The sequence below is a fragment of the Lepidochelys olivacea genome (assembly GCF_965140295.1).
Source record: "Lepidochelys olivacea isolate rLepOli2 genome assembly, chromosome: 2".
NCBI classification, from domain to species: Eukaryota; Metazoa; Chordata; order Testudines; family Cheloniidae; genus Lepidochelys; species Lepidochelys olivacea.
In genome coordinates, this window is record NC_140412.1 from 122,244,441 (window position 1) to 122,271,572 (window position 27,132).

Sequence of the window (27,132 nt, forward strand, 5' to 3'; positions counted from 1 at the left end):
GCACTTCACATCAGTTCCTTTATTTTTTGTTCAAGGAGCAGAAACAGCAAGACCAAAATCACTGTATAAAGCCACTATGGCTGGAGAGTTTAGCATTATTCGTCTGAGCAAAAAAGGTATACAAACTGCTGAGTTACATATTGCCTTTGTGGTTTGTTACATTAGATACAAATGAGAGCTCTCACATTTAAGTTACTGTATGTGTCCTGGAAGTTTATTATAATCTTTGCTATCTATAGAAATGTCTGTCCTATTTCACAAGTGTTAAACATTAATGTAACCCAGGTTAACGAGTGATAAGATACATGCAGAGTGAAATTCTGACCCCACTGAAGTCAATAACAAGTTTTACCGTTGACTTCAGTGGAGTTGACTTCATTCCTTGTCTTGAATAAGTACTTGATCAATTATTCCCCAATGACAGTTGTGTTAATAGTGTTCATAAAAATCTGTTAGATGGCTGCACAGCTAGACATGGAAGGAACCAGTCTGGAAAATAAGACAGGGAGAAGGGAAATTTGCAAAAAGCATTTGGAGGTCAGTCAGAAGCCAGTCGTCTTTCTTTCTTCCTTCCTCTCCCCATAAGATCTTACCACTTGTTGCTAAGCAACCCCAAGTATGAGAACCAGATTTCTAGGGGAATATGTACAGAGATGGAGGGATGCATTAAGCAAGTAGTTATGGCTAAAGATGAGCCAGGACTCAAGCTAAAGAAATCTGCATTTATTTAGATATACAGGATACAAGGGGTGTTTTCCAATGAACTATGGTAAATGCCATTTTAAGTCTTACCACTTGGAACAGACATTCTTAAATGATCCTATTATTTAAAACTGTTGCTTAAATTTGAATAGAGGATTACAAAAAGCGGTTTCAGGCACAAGAGAGAAGGGTGTGTAGGGTTGTACCATGTAACGTACAGCATCTGTACAAATCTTGTTGCTTAGAGTGCAAAAAAAAAAAAATCCCAAGATAGTACAATGGAAATAACTTTACTGTGTTAATGGCTGCATTTTTTCTTTTTAGGGGGAACAAAATCTGCCATAGAACAGAATGTTGCCAGTTTTGTTGTGCCGGATAAAGAAGAGGAAAGGATGGTCAGCAGTGAACCGTGGTACAATCAGTGCACATCGCAAATTCATCACTGCTGCAGTAGCAGCTGCTGCCTCAGTGCCTTCTTCGTTTACCTCCACAAAGGACTTGTGAACAACTTCAGACAGAACTAGGTCATTGCTGGCTGACATTCCAGATAAATCCACCTTTTTTCTGTCAAATGCATCAGCCATTCCCATGCTCTTCAGAACAGGCTTCAGATCATAAGCTTGCTCCAGCTTAAATCTGGGTAAAAATACCTCCACTTCACTATAGTCCATTTCTGCATTTATCCACTCTATAAGTTTCTCATAGGTAAGGTCTCTTTCCAGCTATAAGAAAAAGAGTCAAAATTAAAGAGGAAGAAAAGCCAGGAATTTATACTAATGAAACAATGACGACTGTGTGTGTTTACACAGCAGGGATTAGCATCCTTTCCTGGTCTGGAGTGAATGCTACTGCTGAGGTCAGAAGCAAAAAATAAATGGCATTCAGATACATTCTTATATCCGTATATTCAAAAGATCCTCTAATTAGGATCAGAGCCCCACTGTACTATATGCAAGTACTGTCACAAATCCATCTTTTGTGGTGACAAGTTAATACAATTGCATGTTGTCACTAGTAATGAAGTGTACTTGGAAGACATGGTGTCAAGGTTCCTTCCCCACTCTGAACTCTAGGGTACAGATGTGGGGACCCGCATGAAAGACCCCCTGAGCTTATTCTTACTAGCTTAAGTTAAAAAAAAAAAACTTCCAAGGTACAAACTTTGCCTTGTCCTTGAACAGTATGCTGCCACCACCAACCGTTTCAAACAAAGAGGAAGAGACCACTTGGAGACGTCTTTCCCAGCCCCCCCCACCCGAAGCCCTACACACCCCCTTTCCCGGGGAGGCCTGAGAATAATATCTTAACCAATCGGTTACAAAATCATCGAAGACCCAAACCACTGGATCTTTGAACAATGGAAAAATCAGTCAGGTTCTTAAAAGAAAGGTGAAAATCAAATCTGTAAAATCAGGATGGAGAATATTTTACAGGGTATTCGGATTCAAAACACAGAGGATCCCCCTCTGGGCAAACCCTTAAAGTTACAGAAAACAGGAATAAACCTCCCTCTTAACAGAGGGGAAATTCACATAAAACAAAAGAAACTAATCCGCCTTGACTGACTGACTTATATTGGTTGCAATATTGGAGGCTTGGATTAGGATGGGTTGGAGAAGATGGATTTCTGTCTGGTCTCTCTCAGTCCCAAGAGAGAACAACCACATAAACAAAGAGCACAAAACAAAAGGCTCCCCTCGCCCCCAAGATTTGAAAGTATCTTGTCCCCTTATTGGTCTTTTGGGTCAGGTGCCAGCCAGGTTAGCCTGAGCGTCTTACAGGTAACAGGATGTTGCCTCTGGCCAGAAGGGATTTTATAGCAGTGTATACAGAAAGGTGATTACCCTTCCCTTTATATTTATGACACATGGCTACTGTGGGAGAGGCATTGCTATTTCACCATCCCTTGCCAGCTCAGTAACAATATAGTACAGAAAAGAAATCAGCTCTTGAATGGAGGAGCACTTGAAGACTCCCATATGAAGCAACTGTTAGGTACAGTGAGGGAGAGCCCAACCCACAACAGTTAGAAAGGAATATGGGGAAAATCTGTCAAACAGGAAGTGATTTTTGTGAGAATGGAAGCTCTGCAGGATCTCCTTCAGTCTGTCGCTCACTACATTCTGGCTTCATCCCACTCCCTGGTGACCCCTCCTCTAGTCAAGAAATCTCTCTTTTCAGAACTTAACATTTCCCTGGACATCAGAGAGAGTTGGGTTTACTTGACAGTAACACATGGTATTCCCATCCCTTGGAGGACAGATGCAATGTGTTCTCAGCTCTCCCACCTTGTGTTAATACTGGTGAGTTTAGATTTGTGAATTCAAGTCCCAAGCTCCAAATGAGATTTAGTCAAATGCTCTTCTCTGGCAGGATTTGAGCTGCCTTTGTATTCAGTACAAATGCCTTACCTGTTCCAGGCCAGTGGAATTATCTTGGATTTCATCAGGAAGTAGGATGATCATACTAGTCTCGTTATCAACATAAGGGAGATCAAGGATTTTGGTCCGAAAATCTGCCATGTAGCTCATGTTAAATTTAGCTTTCTGGAACATCATCTGCACTGGTTTGGTCTCATTCTTTAAAAAAAAAAAAAAAAAAGTATCAGTGTCAACAAGTAATACAGAGCCAGCATGTTGGTACTAACCTAGAAGAACTGGGATTCAAATCACTTATGACATCTGAAACTAGGCTGGACAGAGCACTAGAAAATACTGTAGGGAAGGGTCCTACCATTGCCCATTGGGTTGGGAGGGAATGAACTAGAATTTCATCAGGTTTTTCCCATTTGTAATGCCCAGTCCCTTGAGATTTATTTTCAGGAAAACAACAGAGGTATTTTAGTTGCTTAGTGCATAGCTTCCTATCAACAAAATTGTAAAAACACTGGACCTCTGTGCCTAAAGAGTTTCACACCTGGATTCAAGCCTTTTAATTTAAAAACATATTTTAATCTTGGCTTCAAATGGACAGGGAACATCTTCAACTTAAATATTTAGTTCTTTTAGGTTACTGGTCCCGGAATGCAATCTCAAAAGAAATATAAAATATTTTACTGACATTATACAAATAATTAAATCCTAAAATTATAAAGCCACTAATGGTTTGAAATGACCATTTTGAAATCCACTATCTCCTACCCTTTTTCTTATGGAGCACAAGCTTGTGAGGCTTTTTCATTATTTTCTTTTCATTCAAGATGAGTAACAAGATGAGAAAATAGGAATTAGCCTGAAACTGTAAGGCCATTAATCCAACTTTTCCAAAACTTAAATCTAAAAGATTAGTAGGCAGGAGATTTCAAACCTCTGACTGCTAAATGGCAAATATGGCCATCGCTGTTATTGCCTGTTAATACAGAAAAGGACGGGTTGAGTGGACAGGGGCACAAAGTCAGATTTTCTTAAGGATCTTGCCGCATTTTAGGGAAGGAGCAGGCAGCAAAAACAAACAGTGATCCTGTAAGTAGATTAAAGAGAATGGCTATTAGTATGCTGGAAAGGCTGTTGGGAGTGTTCACGGTTGATACCAGAGAGGAGCCTAAAAGCTCAGGTAGCATCTGGATTTCTGAGTGCTTATCTGAACTCCATTTCTGACAGTTCATTATGACTAGTAAGTGTAAGCAGGCTGAGGATAAAAGAGTAAGTTTTACAGTTTGTTCTGGAAGCACTGAGATTTGTGGTCATTCCTGTGCCTTATAAAGTGAATTTCATAGTTGTGGATCATCTGCTGTCTTCCACTTGAGTTTTGGTGACTGACAGTTCTGTAGTTCCTAATGAATTCCTTTAAATGTTATATTCCTTGTCAAGAAGAAAATGCAGTCCTCTGGTAGCTCAGCCCAGTTTCAGAGACCGCTTTGAAGATTAGGGTCAAAACCTTAATATGACCCTGTATTCAATGGAGAGTCAGCATAGTACTGATTCCCCTCTACCCCCAAAGAAGAAAAGGGAGAACTAAGCAACTTCACAAGTTAGGGCTCTTTCTGGGGAGGGCCTGGTAGTAAAGATTGGCACGAACTCCCCAGTAGGTCTAAGGCAGGACAATAGCATTCTATCAAATGCTTCAGAGAGATCCAGTAGTGTGAATGTATGTCTCTCATCCATGGACAAGAGCAGGTCATCCATCAACACTACTTGTGCTGTCTGTTACCTATCAAGATCTGAAGCCCAGATTTGGGGAGGTAAACTATACAGATAGTAAGCAGGTGTATCCACTTGCATTTTCATTACATTATTCACAAATGGGAAAGAAGTTAGACCCTCAAGCAGTAAAGTCTGGTTTCATTCATGGCTTCTGGAGTGCTGGCCTGACTATAACATGTGTTGGGCTGGGCGATAAAATTCTCTCTCTAAAAGATGGCATTAAGAGACAGTAATGCTTCCAGACACTCCTGAATGTCTTTCACCATCCAGGAAGGGATGGGTACAAGTCACACAGGATGGCTCACATTTCATTCAGTTTCTTGGTATGCAAATAGATTTAGCTCTCCAGAATCATGTTACCAGTCCCTGTTTGTGCTATTTTGAGACAGTCCCATGAGGATGGATGAGCTTCTGCAAGGAGGAGGGCTGGCCTATTGCCACAATGAGAATTACTGTATTATGCCTTGGGGTAGTATGGATGCACTTTAAGATGAGATTTTCACACTATGATGTGAGTAGCTAAAAAAAAGAAACCTGATCTAATTTGTATCAATTTAATTGTGGAATCCATTTTAAAGCAAAAATGATCTTGTTTTGATTAAAGCTTGTTGTAAAGAGAAGTGTTCCATGTGCCAAAGCATCTGAACGCATGTATGTTCCCTAGGACCCAATTCTTCTCACACTTTTTATACTGTTGTACCCCTTGGAATCCCAGCCATGGATCAGGACACCACTGTCCCAGCAAGAAGACCGTCCCTGTCCCAAAGAGCATATACTCATTTACCTCCACGGACTGCAGTAGAGTTGCTCCTGATTTACACTGATGTGAGGAGAATTAGCCATCGCCACAAATCAAACCTTACAAGACGTGAGGTACTTGAGCATTATTTGTGTTCCAATTTTATCACTGGGTAAAAACTGAAGCAGAAGGGACCAGTTTCTGTAAGTAACCTTAATTCTGTGGTAGTTCTGCACACAAAACTGCAGCACATTAGAGGACGAGGAGATTAAATGACTTCCAGGTTCTCTAACCACTGAACAATTTATGGGATCCCAATTTATGGAGTCCGACACTCGTTTATCCACATTCTTCCCTTCCATGTTAAAATTTTATGTTAAAGGCTACCTCCCTCCAACACTGAAAAGATACAGTGAGAGGTGCAGCAGAAAGCAAAACAAGGGATACATCTAAGTTAATGTATTTAATTGAAAATGTAGTTTCAAAGATGTTTGCAATAAACTAACCAAAGGGGTTGTGTTGAGGGGATGGGATGGGATAGAATAGAATAGAGGATTGTAGTAAAGTGTATTTAGGGCAATCCTGATTAAAAGCATTTTTTGTTTTCTCTGGGCGAAGAGTACTGCAAAATTAGTGACATTTCCCTACTTCATACCTTGTTAATTTTAAACTGCCTTTCCACTGTGCAATCCTTGTTGAATTGGGTTTCCCAGTTGCCTTTGAAGTAGATGGCATTCACCAAGACCAGTCTGGTCACTGAATCAACAACGCCCTGAGCCAACAGATTCTGGATTTTACCTTTAGGACACATTAAAGGAAGAATAGATTTTAGCTGGTACGCATCTATCTTCTACCTACTGCACAAGACAAGAACTACATCTTAATCTGAAGGATTCAGTTCTGTTTTTCCTCTCCTTCCCTTATTGTATCTCTCCTAAGACCATATGCTTTTTAAGCAGGCTTTGGCTGTTCAGAAAGACACTGGAACTCTGCAAGCTACTTACCTTCAGTTTTTTCTTCTACCCAGGCATTTATATGTTTTCTGGAATCTTCTGCAGCTCTAGAGAAGTCAAGTTGTTCTAGCTCTGCATGGTAGAATTTCTGGCAGGAATCTATAAATGTCTAGGACAAACAAAGCAGGATGTCTTAACAATATATTTTTTTGATGTGCAGTTGTAGAAGACTCAAACATAGAATCTACCTCTTCCTCTCCCACCCCTTTAGAAGGGGTCATAAAATAGTCTTTAACACCCACTTGTTGTCACTTCTTTTCAAACTGAATGTTTTATTTTCTATTATTACATTAGTCCAAGCAGCTGGCTTACTGACAGATCAACAAGACTGCATGCTGAGAGTAATGCAATCAATTTGCTTCGGTTTGAGAGTACAAGGCTTTGTAAATCAATCTCTAGATAAAGTTTTTTGTAACCCTCCCAGAGTAACCCAAACCTGATCTAGTTCAGAAGTGAAACCTCAGGGGGGTTATTTCTATATCTTTTTCTACAGTATGTGTGGACCATAACCACAAGCTCTTCAGCCTTATAAAAGGCCTGCTGTGCAAATATCAATAGGTCAGTAATTATGTGGTTAGGTCAAAATCATGCCCTCTCTCTCCAATTTGTATTTTGGCGTCTTCTATTTTATGGACCAAATGCCAAAGATGCAAAGTTTAAATATGTAATCACAGTGGTTTTAACTTTAATTGAGAAGAGGAACTCTTGATCGGAGCCAGTTTATACTGGCAATCCTTTTAGTAATAGAATTACTGTAAAATGGGGCAGGTAAGGTTGATTACCTTACTGAAAATGCAAGTTTGTTTTTTAGAATCTAAAACTTGAGAGATTTTCAGTTATCTCTTAATTTTTTGAGATGAAGGAAGGGTATCGGAAAGAGTAAGGTTAAAATTAGGGGTACACGTTTTTGGACACATTTTAAAAGGGAAATGTATACCCCAGTAGCTGTTACTCTCAGATAAGTCTTTGGAGAATTTTTAATCATTCTTCTGTCTGATTTAAAAAAATAATTATGTGGCCATTGCTGTGTCCTTTGAATGCACTGTCCAATTTAGGGGGAAGGAAGACACCGCAAAAAGTCACACAATAATGCCTATTACCCTCCCTGTCCACCATTTGAAGGAAATCCTTTATCTTAGCTCCTGGCCAAAAATACTTGAGTGATTAATGGAATGCTGAAGAGTTGGGGTTTGACGGACCTTCCATTGACAACGCTCTGCTCCAGTTCTCTAGAGTTCAGAGCTAGGGACTGTCAAACAGTCAGCTGAACACATGAATGGATTTTACAAGGAGACTGGCTTTGGTTAGTCAGGTCCTGAACTACATACTGCCTGCAGATTAAAGCCAACACCTTTATTTGCACTCAGAAATGGAAGCATAGCAAATGTGTTATAACAGAAAAGCAAACTGAACGTTTGACTTACTGCAAGAAATGTAAACGTCTTTTCCCCATAGAGCCGGTTGGCAATCCTAAGCAAATAATTAGTGCCTGGCTTGTTAATTTCAGAAATAAGGGACTGGTATCTATCATGAATGTCTTCAGTTTCGTCCAGAGAAAGCACCTATAGAAAAAGAGAGAAATACACTCAGCATGACACACGTGCTGAAACATGCACTTTGGAACAGGTTAGTACAATGCCTTTCAGCAGCTTAGAGATGAAAGCTGCAGCCTGAACACCCAAGACAGCCCTAAAAGGGAAAGGATTTCCCAAAACCCAACACATTTGGACTCATTGTGCAGGTGAGGAGAGAGAAACTGCATACAAATTTTTACCGTGGGAATAAACATAGCTGTTTTGAAGAGACCCCTCACTCAGTCCTAGCTTTAGGGCACATAAAATGAACAGTTCTGGAGAGTTTAAAGGAAAACCATCAACTTGAAATCTACTCAGTTTCAAAACATACATGAATTTAAAGTAGCTTTAGGTCCTATACTTGTCTCTATATCCCCATGTCGATTTTTGTAGCTTTATAATTACTTTCTTTTAATTTGTTTCATTGTGCAAAAGAGCCTGACAAACAGGGAAAATGTCTCTATGGAAGAAACAGTGAAGCACCAAGTGCTGTCAAATGCACAAGTATACAAACTGGGGGAAATGTCCCTTATTTTTCCCTAATCTTAACTGTTACTTGCAACACTAAGAGGTTAAAAAAAATTCAGACAAGGTAAGATTTATATTGATGGTATCCCTTTCAACAGTCCTTTTCCCAAAGCTTCTAGCAATGTTTTGGAACTATGCCTTCAATTCAAGCACTACCATAGGATGCTGCTGTCTTTGAACAGGGTCTCCATTTTGCCTTCCATAATGGATTTTTCTTGCATCATTTTATGTTTGCATTGTTCCATTCCTCATTCTTTTCCTTCTTCACTAAGATGAAGCACCTTATAGTACAATAGTTAGCACAGGTTCTCTTGGGAATACATTCAAGAACAGATCTGGCTTTTATTTGAGCTTAAACATTAGTGGAATGAAGAAATGTTATGGAATGACTTAGTGCTCCAGTACATTAGTCCTTTGCTTTAATATGAACAAGATTTATTTACTAGAGATCAAGAATGGCTCTTATACTAGGAAACACTGTAGTGAAGTAAGACACCCTGAACATCCCTTTCTAAGGGAAAACATTAGCTCTACAGTGCTTCATTGCATGTGGGGAGGCAAATGCCCAAAGTGACAAAAATAGCCCAAGACCTCAGAGGCTTCCCAAAGGACCAAACAGACAACAGGGGAGACGGGCAGCTCATCGAAGGCACAGTCCCCATCAGACACAACAGGCCCAATTCAACCAAATGCAGTCTGGGATAACTCTGAGGGAGACCCATGGTAAGTCTCTGGGCTAAATTCATTGATGTCACATCTAGTAGGTCAACGTTTTGAAAATCAAGATCAAGCAAAACTTTGCTTTCATTTACATAGATGTAAATCGGACACAATTCCATTGAAATCTAATAGTTACTCCAGTTTTACACCAATGCAACAGAAGAATTTGTCTTAATGTTTATTTAAACATTGTAGTTTAAATAAATATCCCTAGTATCAAAGCTTAAAATTCATCCTTGGTTTGAGTTAAAGTGACACTAAAAAGATTGAATTTTTACAAAAAAACTACCTCCCAAATGTTGGGTTTGCTTCAAAGTAATAACTGCTAAAAAATGTCATGATATGAATTCCAGGACAATTGCAGAGCTGTTGTACTGCTTGATATTTTGAGCAACAGATTTTACTGACACAGAACAAGGGAATGTTCACACCCACTGTCATGGACTCACAGGTCATGCCACTTCGGCACACCCACTAGTGCATGTAATTTTTAGCAACATTATTCTAAACAAAAAGACATATACATGCCAATTCTAAAAGTCCTTACAGATTATAAGGAATCAGTTTTAACTCCACCCTATTTTACTGTTGAAGCTGCACGTTTAGACATACTCTTCCCCTCCCCAAGCCAAATATTGTATAAGGCTCTAAGTGGACAGCTATAAATCTAGTTTCGAAATTTGTAATTCTCACCCCAAGACTCCAAGTAGACTATACTAAAAATATAAGAGAAGTACAAGCTAAGAGAACCTAAAAGGATGTAGATGCCACACAGAAGTCCTTCCCTCTAACAACCTCTTTTCAGCCAGATCTCAGGGCCTCAACTCCATGCTCATCTTCCCTGACTCCTGCCAATTTTGCCACTATTGATCACTCTCCTTTTCTAAATCTTGTTCTCCCTTAGCATTTGTGACTCCATCTCCTGGTTCTCCTCTTAGGTCTTTGCTTGAGCTTTCAGTGGGACCTCAGGGCTCCATACTTGGCACCCAACTCTTCTTCCCTAGGCCCTCTTTCTCTCTCGAGGTTCTGAGTGCTCATTGGAGCAGGATTTGGCATTAAGAATTTAAATGAACGAGGCCTACATTTTCAAAAGCGACTAGTGATTTTTTTTGGTTGCCCAACTTGACACCTTACAGGGGGCCTGATTTTAAGAAAATGCTCCTGGCTATGTTTTTAAGACATATTTAGGTTACTAGTATAATCTGATATTAATAGCAGAGAATGTAATTGAAGAAGTTCTTTTCTAACTCTTGAGGCAGCTAGACAGCTCTCTCTTTTTCAAGGCACCTCAGCTGTATGGTGCCACCAAAATTCTACTCTCAGGCTCACAAGGATGATAATGGGAGTTTTCCATAGGTACAGAACATTCAATAGAGATCTGTAGTTCAGCTTCTAGAGCAAAGTTGTGTTAAGTGGTCCAAGTTTATCCAGACATACCTTTGCCATCTGGGCTGCAGTGGTACCTTTTGCACCCAAAAAAACCATGGACAAAGCAGAGGAGATACTCAACGGAGAAAAGAATAAGTTCTGTGTATTGGTATTTTCACTCAGCTTTTTGAATAGGTTGAGTGCAAAGGTGGTGTTTGCTTTACTGAGGTTATCCATGGTTCAGAACCTATAAAACACAAAGGAAAGATCATATAAGATACAGATTTAAAATATAATGGAGTATTTAATGTGCCAGATTCTCAGCTGGTATAAAGCACCATAACTCCACTGAAGTCAGTGGAACCACACTGGTTTTACATCACCTCAGGATCTAGCACAGTGTCAAATAAGTTTAAGGACCATGTGTTCTGTCTCTCTCTCTCTCAAAATCCAAGTTTATATAAGAGCCTTCAGATAACAAGTGGGACAAACTCACAAAAATTGCAAAGTTTTCCAATTCTCTAAGATTCGTGTCGATTTTCAAGAACATTATACACAGTTTTTCAGGAATTCAGTACCTAGCTTACAGAACTGTTTAGCCACACGAATACAATTTATATTTCATATTTATACAGGTGATCCAAATTTATCAGCAGATGTTGAATTTGTTTTATATTTAATGGTCATTATTGGAGGCACGTTGTTTAAGTCACAGTTGTGCAATACTTAATACCTCAAATTTACTTTAATTCAACCTGCAGTACCTAAGTATTTGAATTTATATTACATTCTCTGGTGTAGAATATTCACTGCATGTACTTTATGATCTGGGTTGGTAACTTTCTTAGTCAACTAAAAAGTGATTTTGGGTTTAAAGTTCTATAAACATCTGCCTTATTCACTCATTAGTGGTAAATCCACATATTACTTGGTTGTTTCTAGCCCACTAGGATAGTGTTTGTCTTCTATTCACAGCAGAGTTATGGAAAGTGGATCCTGCGACTATATGTCCTAAGAGGGGTGGAGTGCCCCTTCTGCAGAGATAGGGAGATTGAGGCAAAATGGGAAGAGAAATAGGAAAATATAATGGGCACAGTAGGAAGAGAGAGAGGTTATGATGGGGAGGGAAACACAGGTAAGAAAAGAGCTCTTTATAATAGTCTTTTCTCTTTAATGTTTCAGTCATTTTTAACTTCCTTTCCTCTTCCCTTCCTGACACCTCAATTAGAGGGCAATTGTTCAGCACTGGGTTTGTTTTATACTCTCAGCCCATCTATTCCTGTGTCAGTGACCAACAGGAGATTCTGCTTCCAGCATTTTTCACTCAACCAATTGGGAGCAATCATGACAAGAGGATTTTAAAAGGAATATTATCCTTAATTCACATTGTAATATGACAGACTCTTTAGGATTAAAGAAAGTCTAATGAAGATGAGTAGTAAACATATGTGCCCATCCAAGAACACATACTAGTAATAAAAAAGTTTGTGTTGGCATCTGATGACTGTTCTGTAGCTTATATGAAGTTAATTTGGTTGTCTCCATCCAACAGCCAGTGAAAAGGAGCCCACATTGCAGTCTGTTTACTAATCTCCATAACATAATGGCTTTATTTTTATGCTGCCGCCCGGTAGTTGCTCATTACAAATACACTTATGCATAAAGAAATTACTGGAAAGCTCCCAATCTGGGTGCCACATTTCAGGAAAGGTGGACAGATTGGAGAGAATCCAGAGAAGAGCAACAAAAACGAATAAAGGTCTAGAAAACATGACTTATGAGGAAAGATTGAAAAATCTGGGTTTGTTTAGTCTAGAAAAGAGAAGATTGAGAGAAGACATGATAACAGTTTTCAAGTACGCAAAAGTTGTTACAAGGAAGAGGGAGAAAAATAGTTTTTCTTAACCTCTGAGGATAGGACAAGAAGCAATGGGCTTAAATTGCAGCAAGGGACGTTTAGGTTGGACATTAGGAAAAACTTCCTAACTGTCAGGTTAAGCACTGGAATAAATTGCCTAGGGGGGTTGTGGAATCTCCATCATTGGAGATTTTTAAGAGCAGGTATCAAGGTTTCTTCCCCACTCTGAACTCTAGGGTACAGATGTGGGGACCTGCATGAAAGACCCCCTAAGCTTATTTTTACCAGCTCAGGTTAAAAACTTCCCCAAGGTACAAACTTTGCCTTGTCCTTGAACCGTATGCTGCCACCACCAAGCGTGTTAAACAAAGAACAGCGAAAGAACCCACTTGGAGATGTCTTCCCCCAAAATATCCCCCCAAGCCCTACACCCCCTTTCCTGGGGAAGGCTTGATAAAAATCCTCACCAATTTGTACAGGTGAACACAGACCCAAACCCTTGGATCTTAAGAACAATGAAAAAGCAATCAGGTTCTTCAAAGAAGAATTTTAATTAAAGAAAAAGTAAAAGAATCACCTCTGTAAAATCAGGATGGTAAATACCTTACAGGGAAAACAGATTCAAAACATATAGAGAATCCCTCTAGGCAAAACCTTAAGTTACAAAAAAACAAAAACAGGAATATACATTCCATTCAGTACAGTGTATTTTACCACCCATTAAACAAAAGGAAATCTAACGCATTTCTAGCTAGATTACTTACTAACTTTACAGAGTTTCTGAGACTGCATTCCTGATCTGTTCCCGGCAAAAGCATCACACAGACAGACCCTTTGTTTCCCCTCCTCCCGATTTGAAAGTATCTTGTCTCCTCATTGGTCATTTTGGTCAGGTGTCAGCGAGGTTACCTTCACTTAACCCTTTACAGGTGAAAGGGTTTTGCCTCTGGCCAGGAGGGATTTTATAGCACTGTATACAGAAAGGTAGTTGCCCTTCCCTTTATTTTTAATGACAGCAGGTTATAAAAACCTCTGTCAGAAATGGCCTAGATAATACTTAGTCCTACCAGGAGTGCAGGGGACTGGACTAGATGACCTCTCAAGGTCCCTTCCAGTCTTATTATTCTATGATTCTATGAATTAGAGCTGATTGATATGTTTTGTATTTTCAGAACCTATAACCAGCAGGCAATACTAATTTAAATTAATTGTTGCGGGGGAGGGGGGCGGGATTTATTTGGTTAGTGATATGGCAATAAAGAGCTAAAAGAAACTGGAGAGTCTATACAAAACTGTCAAGGCAACTTTCTAATAAAAATATTCTAAAACTATTCAGCTATTTAGGGGATTTCTCAAGTGCACAGTTACAGCACAGTAGCAAAGAAATCATTTTTGTAGAAGGATGGACTGTTGATTACAGTGCTATTTTGGGACTCAGGAGACCCAGTATCAACTCCCTGGTCTGCTACAGGCTTCCTGTGTGGCCTTGGGCAAGACACACAGGCTATGTCTACACTGCAGTGAAAGACCTGAGGCACAGATGTCTCTAGCATGGGTCAGCTGACTCAGGGCTGCAGGGCTATAAAACTTCAGTATAAAATTCAGGCACAAGCTGAAGTCTAGCCACTGAGACCCCATGAGGGGGGAGGGTCCCAGAGCCCAGACTCCATCCTATTGCCCCATTGACTCTTGAAAGAAAAAGAAAAAAAAAAAAAGAGGGGAGAGGAAGTACTGTTGGTCATGATGACATCCAGAGGTTACAAACTGGTACCTGTTGCACTGTTACCAGAAACTCGAAGTCTGATTTAGTTCATGTTTGGTTACCCTAAGTACCACTGGAACATGAAACACTTGTGCACTGTAAAGCTTAGACTGAATTTAAAAAAAGAATCCACAGAGAATTTTACACCACACAGGTAAACACTTGCACTTCTGAGGTTGTTAGAAAATAAGTGTGAACAGTCCACCTGGAGGAAGTGGGGGAGGGTTAAATGTTAACCTGAGGTTACAGATCCAGCCACCTACAACATGATCAGCTGAGATGATAATAGTGGATTAACTACAGATAACAATTTACAGCCATTTTATGGTCTCAGCCAGTAACAAAAACTTCAAAATGTCTCAAATCTTTTATCCTAAGGCAGCAACTAACACTGGTATGTTTATTGCTACAAAACACAAACCTCCACCAAATTCACATTCCCAACTCACAATGTCTAACACAGAGGAAAAAACCCACATCCTACCAACTTCTTGTTTCAACAAAAGAAAAATGCTTGCTGGCAGCTTTGCTGTTAACTAAGGCATTATTCAACACGCCTGCCAAACTATCAAGTATATTTGTCTGATATTGTACGTAACTGTAACTGACTCAAGACAGAGGCTTTGTTAAACTCAGGAAAGAGTGCAAAAGAACTGCATTTAAATTAAAAATAAGAGCACCAATCTCCACAGCCCTCCAGCCCTCACAAAGAGAAAAACATTTAGTTGGAGATTTTTTTTTTCTGTTTCACTGAGAATGATTAACTAAAATTTAAATTTGAGATTAACCAGGATGGGTTTTCTACACTACATTATCATCTGATTGATCTTTAGATATTTGAGGTGTACTCTGAAAATTATCAGAGCTCAAGCAATAAGAAGGGCATTTACTCTACAACACTGAATTAAGGATAATGTTGGGGACACTGGGCATGGCCACTAGGTAACTCGACGGTATGGAAGACCACGAGCGTCCATGAAGCCCCCTCGCACTAGGCCCAAGTGTCTTTGGCCCCCCCGCCCGGAGGCACTCACAACAGTCATGCTGGGGATTTTGCAACAATATGTTGCAAAATCAGACTGTCTGAAACTAAACAAGGCCAGACAGGGCACATATGGCAGAACAATGCTGAACAAAGCAGCTTTATATATGGTTTAACAGATGGTACAAAGAAAAAGGGAACTAGCTGGTATCTGGATTGGCTGGCTATATGGATACTTGGGGCAGCTTGCTATTGGAGAAGTATGTTGAAGAAAGGATGTATAAAAGTCTGTGTAACTTCCTGCTCTGTGTACAGGATTTGAGGTTACTGTCTCCCTGTACCACTTGAAGCTTCAAATAAACTTTTCCGCTTCTCCACCCCGTTGTGATTATTGGGTGACGCACACCGGGCAACAAACCTTGCTGTTGCCTGCCTCGGGTACTCTGTGCCAGCAACAATAATATTTAGTGATGTCACTTTGTGGGACTTACAAAAAATAAAAAATTTTGCCCTGCACAGAATGCAGTTAAGTTTACTCATGCAAATTTTTGTAGCCATCTTACTGGAAAACACACTCCAACCACATTGTATGTTACAACTGCAGTAGCAAAAATCCTACTAGACACACACGCTAGCCAGTTGAACTGTTGTAACACAGCAGATTTTCTATGTAATTCCATCGAAAAGTTTTATTGTTCCAGCAATCCAAGCAAAAGACTGGGAACCAGAAGCTCTTTTCCTGGTTCTGAAATGGACTTTCTCTGTGGTCTAAGATAAGTAACTCCACATCTTATTCCTCTGAGCTGTCAGAAAGGGATAACCTAGTACTACCAGAATTTTGAAATAAAAAAAATGCTATTTAAAAATTATTTTTTGTGACAAAGTTTTCAGTTTTGATTCCATCCAGCTAACATCTAAACAATTATTTTTAAAGTATTGGAAGAAAAATACCATCATGCCCTTGCAAATTTCCTAAGTTTCCACTTTCAGACATACTTTGCAGTATGCTTATTGTAGTCAGCTACACTTCGATTATTTTTCTGCCATTGGTCTAATTGACTACATGTAGCGACTGGGCCTTTATCAGAGACTAGAATTCAGGGGTTCTCACAAAAAAATTTTTGGTGGCCTCAGAGTATGGCCACCAACTCTTGCTGGTGGTCGCACTGACACTATTTCCTAAATTACTTTATTCACTTTAGGAAAAATAAATATATATGCACATATAGACATCCAAATCATTGTAATTTATTTATGTAGGTTTGTTTGTTTTTTTGCAGACTCAATAATAAAAATAATGCTGTGAAAAGTGATATTTGCACATTTGTTAATACCACTTTTCGCAGCAAGCCCCAGGACAAATTAAGCCCTGGATGGAGGGGGAATCAGCAGGGGTCAGGAGTAATGGGGGGATGGATGTGGGACCAGGAAGGCAGTGGAGTCCAGGGGCAATGGGGGTGGGGGGTTGGATGCAGGGCCAGGTGAGGCAGCAGGGATCAGGAGTGATGGGGGTGGACGGTGAGCCCCGTGACCAGACCCGGGGGTCAGTGGCCATGTAGCAGGGGGTCAGTGCCAGTGGCAAGAGCACGGGGGCAGGAGCTGCTCAATCAGAGTCAGGAGCCGGAGTCAGAACCTGCTGCTGTGTGCCTGGAGCTGTGGCTCAGCCCCAGGGCCAGCACCTGCTGGAGCCCAAGTTGGCACCCGCTGCTGCATGGCCAGGGCAGGGGATCGGCACCCAGGGCCAGCTCCTGCCAGAGCTCAGGTCGGCACTCATGGCAGGGGCTGGGGAGTCAGTACCTGGGACCAGTGGCCGTTGCTGCAAGTCCAGAGCTAGGGGTCGGCAGCCAGGGCTTGGAGTTGGAGCCTGCCACCACGCAGACGGGGGTTGGTGCCCGCCACCAGGAATCTGCACCCAGGGCTAGATCTGCACTCCTAGAGCCCGGGGTTGGCATCCATTGATGCACAGCCAGGGCTAGGGGTCAGTGGCCAGTCCAGCTCCTGTGATCAGCAGCCAGGGCTGGAGACCCGCAGCTGGGGCTGGCATCAGGAATTGGCAATCACTGACAGGGATTGACGCCCAGGACCAGCACCCACCAGAACCCAGGGTGGTGTCTGCTGTTGCACAGCTGGGGTTAGGGGTTGGCATTGAGGGCTCATGATCAGGGCTGGGAGTCAGAACATGGAGCCAGGGGTTGGTGCCGCAGAGCCAGAGCCAGGAATCAGAGCCTGCCGCCGCACAGCTAGGGGTTGGAGCCTGAAGCCCTGTGGGCCTGGCCGCAGGCTGGGGCCACGTGGCTAGAGCGAGGGGTCAGCACCCAAAACATCGCGGCTGCAGCCAGGTGTTGGCGCACAAAGCCCCGTGGTTGAAGCCCTGGTCCACACAGCCCGGCTCCCTAAATCCCACCACCCAACCACCCCAAGACTGAAGCCCAACCCCCGCTGTGCCCCTGCCCCATAGGTCCAGAATTCACCTTGCTTCTTCAGGGTTGTGCCTCACCTGTCTCCAGAGGCGGTGCAGGATGGTGCATCCTGGAAGGGAACAACAGGAAGGGAAGGGGGGGGAGATAATGCTTTGCTCCCTCTCCCCCATCACCACCCAGGTGGTCTGTGGCCCCACAAAAAGCCCCTGGTGGTCACATTTGAGAAACACTGGACTGGATTATCTATTCCCAGTGTTACTATTTGTGTTGGGTTTCTAGGTTACAGAATATCATGGTCCTGACAGCTGTCATACAGATAAGACTTCTGATTTGCCAGCAAGATAGTTCCATTAATACACAGGTCTGAGAGCTAAGTGCAGTGAATGGGTTTGGGAAGAGGCAGAAGAGAAAATTGTCAGACTCATCAAATGTCCAAACTTGTAGACCACATTTACGTTAACAGCGATGCAAAGATGATCCATCTAGGTTGTTACGTGGTCACCCAGGACCATTGTATCCACATGCCTCCTATCGGGACATAACATTTTGAATTTAGGGTATGCATTCTCATCAATGGATGTGTCTCTTTTAGGAGTTGTTCACTGTGAGAAAGGTTGTTCTGTTTAAAATGGAAAGTTTCAAAGGAACCACTCTGTTGGGGGCAATCTCAGTGCTTAGGGGTGCTTAATTCCTGATTCAAAGTTTGCATGGAGTCTGCAACACAGACCTTTTGCCCCAACCTGCTGGTTTTTTTATTCATGTCACTTACAGCTGAATGGATCCGCCTAGAATACGAGCGGTTTAGTTAAAGATTGCAAAATTAGAGTTCATGATCTATTGTGTGCTGTGAGGCAAACCACATAATTCGAGTGAAGTCACCAATACAAGCTCAGCATGACTGATCTGCACCTTTATAACTTGTCATTTGTGCCAAACTGCACACTGTAACCGCTCTGATTCCCTTTTTCCAGCCCTCATGATCAGCAGTTGATAAGTAATCTTACAGTAATGCATCCACTGGACAAGAACTACACTCTTTGGAATGGCCTGCTCACATCCCACTTGTCAAGAAAATTGAGGGGTGGGAGTGGGAAGACAGATCTCTTCTATTTTATATCATAGAGAGTGAGAGAGAATGGACAATCTTATTTTTGTTTTCCATATTTTTCAATTTTGATGGTGTGCTGGGGGAGGAAGGCTTGACTAGTGCATTCCTATGCACTGGCTATTCCTCAGCTGCCACAAGGCCTATCAATCCAAGACAGACAGGGAACAAATTAGGGAAGCTCTGTGGGATACTCTAACCCACACTGAAGGGCCAGAGGATACAGATGAGGTGTAAGCCAATTTGCCCCCTCCCTGTACTAGAATTGGATCTCCCTCTCTCTTGTGTAGATGTGATACAGGTTTTATAGTTTTAATTCCCGTGGTGTTTTTTGCTTATTTGCTTTTTGCATCATGTACCTTTTTGGCACTATTAAAAGCACCTTGAACTTAAGTTGCAAGTTGATTGAAATTAAATTGATTATGTTCTAGAAAAACAACAGACTCAGTACTGGCATTTGTTCTTTGTATTGGCATTTGACTCCAAACTAGGAGACAAGAAAGCAAATCGCAGACCTGCTAGCTCCTAAACACCTCTGACCAAATATTGCAAGACTGATCTATTGTGATCATGCTGTCTTATTACTGAAGACAGAAGTTTATCCAAACCCTAAAACAGATAATCAACGTACAAAGGGGCACTCACTCTGTTTCCGAGATAGTGCTAACTTGGAAATAACAGGAATACATTTGGACTCTGTTTGATTTAGAATATTAATTGACCATCTGGTTTGATGGCAATATTACCGAGTAACTCAATCATCTGCCCTTTTCCATTTTACAGTAATCCTATTAGGAAAAAGAACATTCTTCTCCCTCTCCCTTAGAGGAAAGCATCTCTCTGTTGTATACAGGTCTATGTATATCACGGGCCCTATTATTAGGCCTAGCCAATCAGATTCCTTTCATGACTATGATAATGGAGCTGTTTTTTTAGTTTACCAAACAGTGGACTCTGTATGTGCGCTGGTAAAGATGGCTACATGTCAGAGGGAATAAAATTCTGGGATCTCAGACAATGGCATTTCTCGTATTTCCCCTTTGCTCTGTGCTGTGTAGGATAACTCCCTGCATTACAGTGTGAGTTTCCATGCCACAACAGATAATTCTTTTGTAATATAGAAAAATTTCTAGATCTATGGTCAACACACTCTAAAAAGAACCACTCCTGCAATCATGACAGCTGCCACAGGCTTTACAGGCTTGCAAATTTGCAGTGCATTTCTCCTCTAGTTACTGAAGCTGAAAGAGGGAAAAGAGTCAAAATTAGGGGAAAAAATCCAATGTATTTGATAACTGCTAACCTGCATATACAGGAGAATAAGAGCTACCTTTTTTAGAATTGACATAACATTTAAAAACTATCACAGAGATATTAAGAGGCTATAATAATAAAAGAGCACTTAATTTCATATTGTTCCTCACAGTGCATCCGAGGCACGTGTCAGGTAGCAGTGTGTATCATGTTGCCCATCTCTGTTTAAATACTGTACTTAACGTATACATATTCAATAAATCCAGTTGAATGAAACAAAAAGTTATGGAGTAGAAATGGGAAACTAGGAGATGTGAGGGATTTGTTTATCAAAGGGCTTGCTCCCCCTCCAAACTGCATTACGTTCAAGCTTCTTGTTCTTGACTTCAAGGCCCTGCATAACTGGTCTACCTTCTTTGTCTGTTCATTCCAACACTCCCCCAGTCCCTCCACTCTACCCCTGCTAGCAAACATCAAGTTTGTACAGGACTCAGATTTTAAGGATTACAGTGGTCCCTCATGACCATCCGCATAACTCTAAGAGTTTCACTCTCCTTATGAGCATGTGAAGGTACTTCAGACACGCTCATTAGGGCAACATCAACCCCATAACTTGTGGTTGAACTACAGCATCTCTTTTAGAAATACAGCCAATCTTAATTTAAAAATGTGAAGTGATTGAGACACCATCAAGTCTTTTGGTAAGTTATTTCAATGATTAATTATCCTCCCTGTTCAAAATTTGCACTTTACTTTCCATTTGATTTTGTCAAGCTTCAACTTCCAGCTATAGGATCTCGTTATACCTCTGTCTGCTAAATTAAAGAATCTCTACTACCAAATATCTTCTCTCCACATCGACACTTCTCCCATGCATGAAACTCCCTTCTTGAACTAGTCTCCAAAGCAACTTCAATCCCCATATTTAAATCCTTCCTTAAGGCCCATTCCAAATGTGACATCTACAAGGCAGCCAATTGATTAGTTTTTGTCAAATCAATGTCAAAAATCTCTTCTCTGCTCTCTGAATACTGTGAATAGTTTTGAATTTTAAAAATTCATCTCATAAAATATTGCGTATGCATACCTATATCTATCTCCCCTTGTGTGGGAGTGTAATGGGAGCCAAGGCAGTATTTAACAAGTTGTAATGTTTGTGCAGATATACAGTTATCTTAAAAACTAAGGCCACAATCTTGCAGTAAGTCTGTCTGCATGTCTGGACCTCTGCAGCCTGGTAGGACTCCATGAAACAGTGAGTGGGCCTTTTTGCAGGGTTTGCTTGAGGACTGGGGCCTAAAGGGTGTAGCCAGAAGTGGCTATCCCCACCCCTCAAAAAGAAAAAGCTTGTTTTACACTAATACATAAGACTATCTGGTGACCACAATGTCACATAACTTTAGAAATACAGTTAGCTCTATCTGTAAAGCGAGGAAAAGAAAGTGAGGAACCCAGAATGTGCATAATACAAGCAATGAGTCAGAAAAAATTAATCCCCACATTTCGATTAAAATTTAATTCAGGTTCACAGTCTAACCTTCCAGTGAGTTTGTACTGTCTGTTTTAGAGACTTATTAGAGAGACAAGGTGGGGAAGGCAACAGCTTTTATTGGAGCAAGTTCCGTTGGTGAGACAGACAAGTTTTAAAACTTCTTCAGGTCTCAGAAAGGTATTGAAGAGCTCTGTATAGCTGGAAAGCTTGTCTCTCTCACCAACAGAAGTTGGTCTAATAAAAGCTATTACCTCACCCACCTTGTCTCTTATATCTTGGGACTAGCAGGGCTACAACATTATATACTTATTGAAATACCAGCCAAAACAACATGCAGGCCTTGCAGTGGATCGTAAAATCTTCAGGCTCAGTTTTGTCATGGGTAGTGCGGATTTATGCCATGATACAGAGGTTATGAAAATAACCGTAGTATGTTCATTGCAAGCTTTATTGCCTCCTTCACTCCAGGGCTGCAGGGATTCATTTAGAGACACCTGCCCTGTTTTACTGCCTCAGTGAATGGCAGTGCCAGGCACCTCCATCACCAGAGCCTCTCCCCCAAGAGTCAGCAGCCCAGGCAGGGCTCCTGTATGTGCAACGGATTTAATAAATCCCAAGTACCAGCAACCTGTGCTGCGTGTACCACACCCACCAGGTCTGCCCTAGCCCACCGGCAAGGGAACCAGGGAAGGGTCCTTGGCTGGCACTAAGAAACCCAGCGCCAGGCGCACAGAATCACAGGGTTAGGAGGAACCATAAGGCTAAATAACCCCCCTCCTCCACCTGGTCTTACTGGGAGGAGGAAACCACAGGCTGAGCCACCTTCTCAAGGCAGGAAAGGCCCCCAGGTGCCTATTGTGAGTGGTGGAGTCAAGATTCCGGGGGCCGGTCTCCTAGGAGCCTGACTCCTCCCCTGTCCCCCCCATACGCTGCCCCCTCGCTCCCGCCCATCCCACCAGGAGCACAGGGTGCCGCACCCCCCGGCCTGGCGGCTTCCATCACACGCGGGGCTCACGGTTCGGTTCCTGGCTCTCACCCCGCACCGCACACGCTCTCCCAGCGCCCCGAGCAGGAGCGCTCACTGCAAGAGAAACGAAACTCACCGGACACCAGCCGGACCCTCCCCCCCGCCGCCGCCGCCGCCGCCGCCCTCGGCTGCTTGAGCCAACCCCGTTGGGGCCGCTGCCCGGGCCCGACTCCGCCTCCCAGCGTCTCCTGCCCGCCCGCCCGCCAGACCCGAGCGACCCCGAGCCCCAGGCTGGAAACTAAACACAAGTCGCAGCCCCGGCCCCGGCCGGCTCCGGGTTCCCACCGCGCCCCAGGCAGCGAGCGCGGCAGCTCCCGCCCCACACGCGGGCGGCCCCCGGGCACCGCGGCAGGGGGCGCCAGGCCGGGGCTGGAACCAGGGGCGGCGGCTGCGGTACCGGCGCGGGAGCGGCTGGCGGCGTCGATCGGTGCTGAGCGCAGGTCGAGTGAAGCGGCTCCGGTGGCGCTGGGCAAAGGGGAGGTGGCCTCGGGCTTGTGTTAGCTCCGCTGAGCCCCGGCGTCCCGCCCTCCTGTCCCCGGAAGCGCCCGGAGCCCCCCACGGGGCGTTTCATCCCTCAGCCTCCGCCCGTCGCTGGTTTCCTGCACTATCTGCGGAGGGCGCGGCAGGGCCCGGTGTGCAGGAGCGATGTTTATGCGGCAGAGTTAGGTGCCAGCGCGTTGCCCGAGGCTGCCCTACTACCGAGCGGGCGCACACCCTCATTGCTCGCGCTGAGAGAGACGCTTGGGGCCCTTTCTCTGCCTTTTGCCTATTGAGTTTCAACGCGGCCCCACTTTCTAAGATCTAAGCCCATAATAATAATAATGTTTTACGCCTTAAAACTGAAGGAGAGTGATGCGGGTGGAAAAGAAAATCTATTTTCGTTTGTATAGACGAGGGGCGGAAAGGGAATGTACTGTACGGTCAGGTTTGGCTGCAAATGTACATTGTGTAAACTTCAGAGTAGCAGCCGTGTTAGTCTGTATTCGCAAAAAGAAAAGGAGGACTTGTGGCACCTTAGAGACTAACCAATTTATGCTCTAATAAATTGGTTAGTCTCTAAGGTGCCACAAGTCCTCCTTTTCTTATTGTGTAAACTGTACATTCAGAGTATTTTTCACTTGTGAGGGAGGTGCACAACTGGTTCATTATGATATTTTATGTGGACGTGTACACTCGTCTAGAAAAGTAAGATTTTTTTTTTTTGTTTGGGTATAATCAGTTTTACAGTATTTCTTTCAGGCAGCATAAACCCTGCCGGCTTAGACAGATAGTTCTGGTCAGCATCTGTGACTCTAGTACAGCTGTCCTGTGAAAACAGGCTTGTTAAGCAGCTGAACAAATAAAACTCAGGTCCAGTGGTGTCACAAGCAGCTGGCACAAAACAAACAATTTTCAGCATTTAATCTGGGCCAAACTGAACCCTGCAGTAATAGAATTCAAATTCACTGACTTCAGTGTACATGAATTAGTACTGAATCTATATTTATATATATGTATTTGGGTACATATAGAAAAAAAGTTTTTAAGAATTTTTCTTTGTATTAGTGAGCTACTTATGTTCAGGGAAGCTTGCACACACTGCCTTCTCTGCTGGTTTGAGTTCTGTTAGGGTTAAATTTAATACATGCTGCTCCCGGCAGATTCATAGAAGCAAGTCACTAAGGCCCTGTCTAGACTAGGAAAAGGAGATGTGTTTGCCAAGTGTGTTAGCGAACATTTCAAATAACATGATTTTAAATACCATTGTGCAGCCTAATGCATACAAAGATAATGGTATTTTTAAAAGTCTCAGCTAAGTGTAATCAGTGCTTAATTTATGCCAGGTCTTGCCAGGGCTGAGCCCGGCACCTCTAGGCTTGACAGTTCATCGCTCTGGCATCTCTAGGCTTACTGCATCCATTACGTATGCAAAAAAATAAATAAATAAAAAATTGCATGAACCCTGGCACCTCTTTCATTACAAATTAAGCACTGGGCATAATCAACCCTAGTTAAGTGACTATCATTTTGGAATGGTAACAATGAAAACATACTGTGACTATTAAGAGTGCTTAGAATATTATAGCTTAACAAAACAATACTGACAACTCCCCCCCCCCCCAAAAAAAACCCAACTGTCTATAATCAGCTAAATCATCAATTTGAATTGTAGAAACGTAATCTCAGTGTTTTTTTATTGCTCTAACTGCAAGTCATACACTACAGTTATGGAGTAAAATATCAGCTAAAAGCACATTGCAATTTGTGTAAATAACAGGGATATCTTTGCTAAACTGCATTCTTGAAATGAAAGCCTATTTTTCTACTTTATTATTGATACAGGTATCTAGGAATGGGTGCAAATTACAACCAGTAATTACATTAACGTTACTATTGTTTGAATGCTGCAGGTGTTAGATCATATGTTGATAACCATTATAGTCAGATAGGAGGCATGCTGGTGAAAGTTCATCAGTTGTCCTCATCAGATCTGTTGGACAATCTAATTTACAAACATTTTCCAAAGATCAGGCACAGGAACAAATATTAGTATGAGCAACATGACACACCTACATAGCCCTCTAGAAACAGTAAGTTGATAAGTTCACTGCCTGGGGAGGCTAGGCCAGTTCACTGACTGTGTGCCAACATTGTCAGAGAGCATTGTCAGAATGTTTAGTGCCTCATCCAGAGTCCTTCCTTTGACATCAGTAAAAACTGAATTGGGCCCTTAGGGAGGTAAAGTATGGTCTTAGTAAATATAAATGTTTAGTTTAAAGAGCCTCTAGGGAGCACTGAATTTCACATGCTTTTGCCTTAGATTTTATGAAATTACAATAATTTCCAAAATGTTAATTTTCAAAGTGAAAATTTAGACTGAAGATCGTTAACATTTTTGTACACTTCCAAGTTTATTACATGTCAGACAATAAGATCTCTAACAAACTCATCACGGTCTATGTGATAACATTTCAGTCAGCAAGATCACACTCCTAATGAAATCAATGGGGGGAAGATTTGGCCTAATGTTGATTTTCCTGTGCTTCTATGAGCAGTGTTGTTACTGATTTAACAACTCTTTTAGCACTTATGAATGTACAGTGTTTGTCCAGCAGACTGACTCTTAAATGGTCCAGCATCTGTCATGTAGACAGAATGGCCTAGTTCCAAATGGAATGTTGTGGACAGAATGTGTGGAGGTTAAATTTCTATTTTAACACTCTGAAAGAAGAAAAGAAAATATATTTTGGGTGGAAGAAACTTCATAAATACAACTCAAGGCAAATATGAAATTCAGAGTTAATGCTGACTCTCTATCATTAACTGGCCTTGTGCCTGGGATTTGCAAACAAGACTTACTGTGTTTTCAATTACCCTTTGTATACAGACCTGCAATACCTGTGAATAAGAGAGTTAATTATTAAGCACTTGACTGTAGTAGGGTTTAATGTGTCCATGGGCAACAGTAGCAGAGATTAAGAGCCTCCCACCCACCAAAATCATTCTGCATGACTGCTTTAGACCTGTCCCCATCTTGTCTGCAGGCATGGGGATGAGGTCATGGCCTGAACGCCCAGGTGCATTCTCCTGTCTTGTGAACAAGTGGGTGGGGAGGGACAGAGGCTACAGAACCATGACTGGCCCCCATAACACTAGCCAGGAGAGCAGGCTCAGTGCTGTGGGTAGTATGCTGCACTCTGTAATGGGCTGCAGTAGATTACTGTCCCCTCAGTGCAGCAGAGGAGCACAGGAGAAAATGTGCCTCAGTGTGTGTCTGAGGCACAATTACTTCTGGGGCTACTCCTGACAGAGGCAGCTCATGCTCAGGGCTCTAACTAAAAGCGCAAACTAGACCTATGCTTTGAATTTCAGGCTTCAATATGTATTTCCCAGTTGCATGGTGAACACATGATGCTGTGTGGTAGCGGAAAGTAACACATTCTAGGGGGAGCAGAATCTGCCAAAGAAAAGGATGCTCTTGGTTTTGTTGTGCCTTATGAAGAAGAGGAAAGGGTGATCTGCCTTAAATCTTACGGCATTTACAGATGCTCTCACTACTACAACGACTGCACCGGAAGCTGCAGCCTCAGTACCTTCTTCATTGACCTCAACAAAGGACTTGTGAAAAACTTGTGACAAAAACAGATCCTTATGCTCAGACATCCCTGTGAAGTCAGCTTTGTCCAGAATGAAGGCATCTTTCATCCCCATGCTGCTCAAAGTGGACTTGAGGTTATAGCTTTCTTCCAGCTTGATCCTGGGCAGAAACAACTCCACTTCAGTTGTCTTCATCATTTCTGCGCTTGTCCACTTGGATAATTTCTCATATGTCAATTCCCTCTCTAGCTACAGTGAGTTAAGAAAGAGAGGGAATTAGGCAATTAAAGGGCAAAAATGAAATCATGAGTAAATGAGAAAAGCTGATAAAGGCATGAAACATACATAGCTGCCCCTATGGTTATTGCC

At 42.2% G+C, this 27,132-nt stretch overlaps 2 protein-coding genes and 1 long non-coding RNA gene across 7 annotated transcripts in view; 1 reads left to right on the forward strand and 2 right to left on the reverse strand.

Moving 5' to 3' along the window:
• Positions 1-23,686, reverse strand: LOC311516988 (serpin B6-like). 4 transcript variants are annotated; one of them, XM_084621428.1, is made up of 7 exons: positions 23,084-23,686; positions 10,856-11,033; positions 8,021-8,158; positions 6,588-6,705; positions 6,239-6,381; positions 3,114-3,281; positions 1-1,424 (listed from the first exon to the last, which is right to left on the reverse strand). In XM_084621428.1, the coding sequence occupies exons 2-7, from the start codon at positions 11,021-11,023 to the stop codon at positions 1,023-1,025; spliced, it is 1,137 nt and encodes a 378-aa protein (XP_084477554.1). In that variant the 5' UTR covers positions 11,024-11,033; positions 23,084-23,686; the 3' UTR covers positions 1-1,022. The 4 variants fall into 4 exon arrangements, with proteins under 4 accessions (XP_084477554.1, XP_084477557.1, XP_084477555.1 ...); XM_084621431.1 differs by lacking the exon at positions 23,084-23,686 and adding an exon at positions 22,763-22,780; XM_084621429.1 differs by lacking the exon at positions 23,084-23,686 and adding an exon at positions 22,696-22,762.
• Positions 22,852-27,132, forward strand: part of LOC311516992 — a 6,224-nt gene continuing 1,943 nt past the window's right edge. Inside the window, exon 1 of the long non-coding RNA XR_014710549.1 lies at positions 22,852-23,126. This is a non-coding gene — a long non-coding RNA (uncharacterized lncRNA). The remainder of the gene's footprint in view (positions 23,127-27,132) is intronic.
• Positions 24,844-27,132, reverse strand: part of LOC311516987 (heterochromatin-associated protein MENT-like) — a 13,615-nt gene continuing 11,326 nt past the window's right edge. For both annotated transcript variants that reach the window (XM_084621426.1, XM_084621427.1), the window contains exon 8: positions 24,844-27,012. In XM_084621426.1, coding sequence (XP_084477552.1) covers positions 26,608-27,012 — 405 coding nt within the window. In that variant the 3' untranslated portion in view covers positions 24,844-26,607. The remainder of the gene's footprint in view (positions 27,013-27,132) is intronic.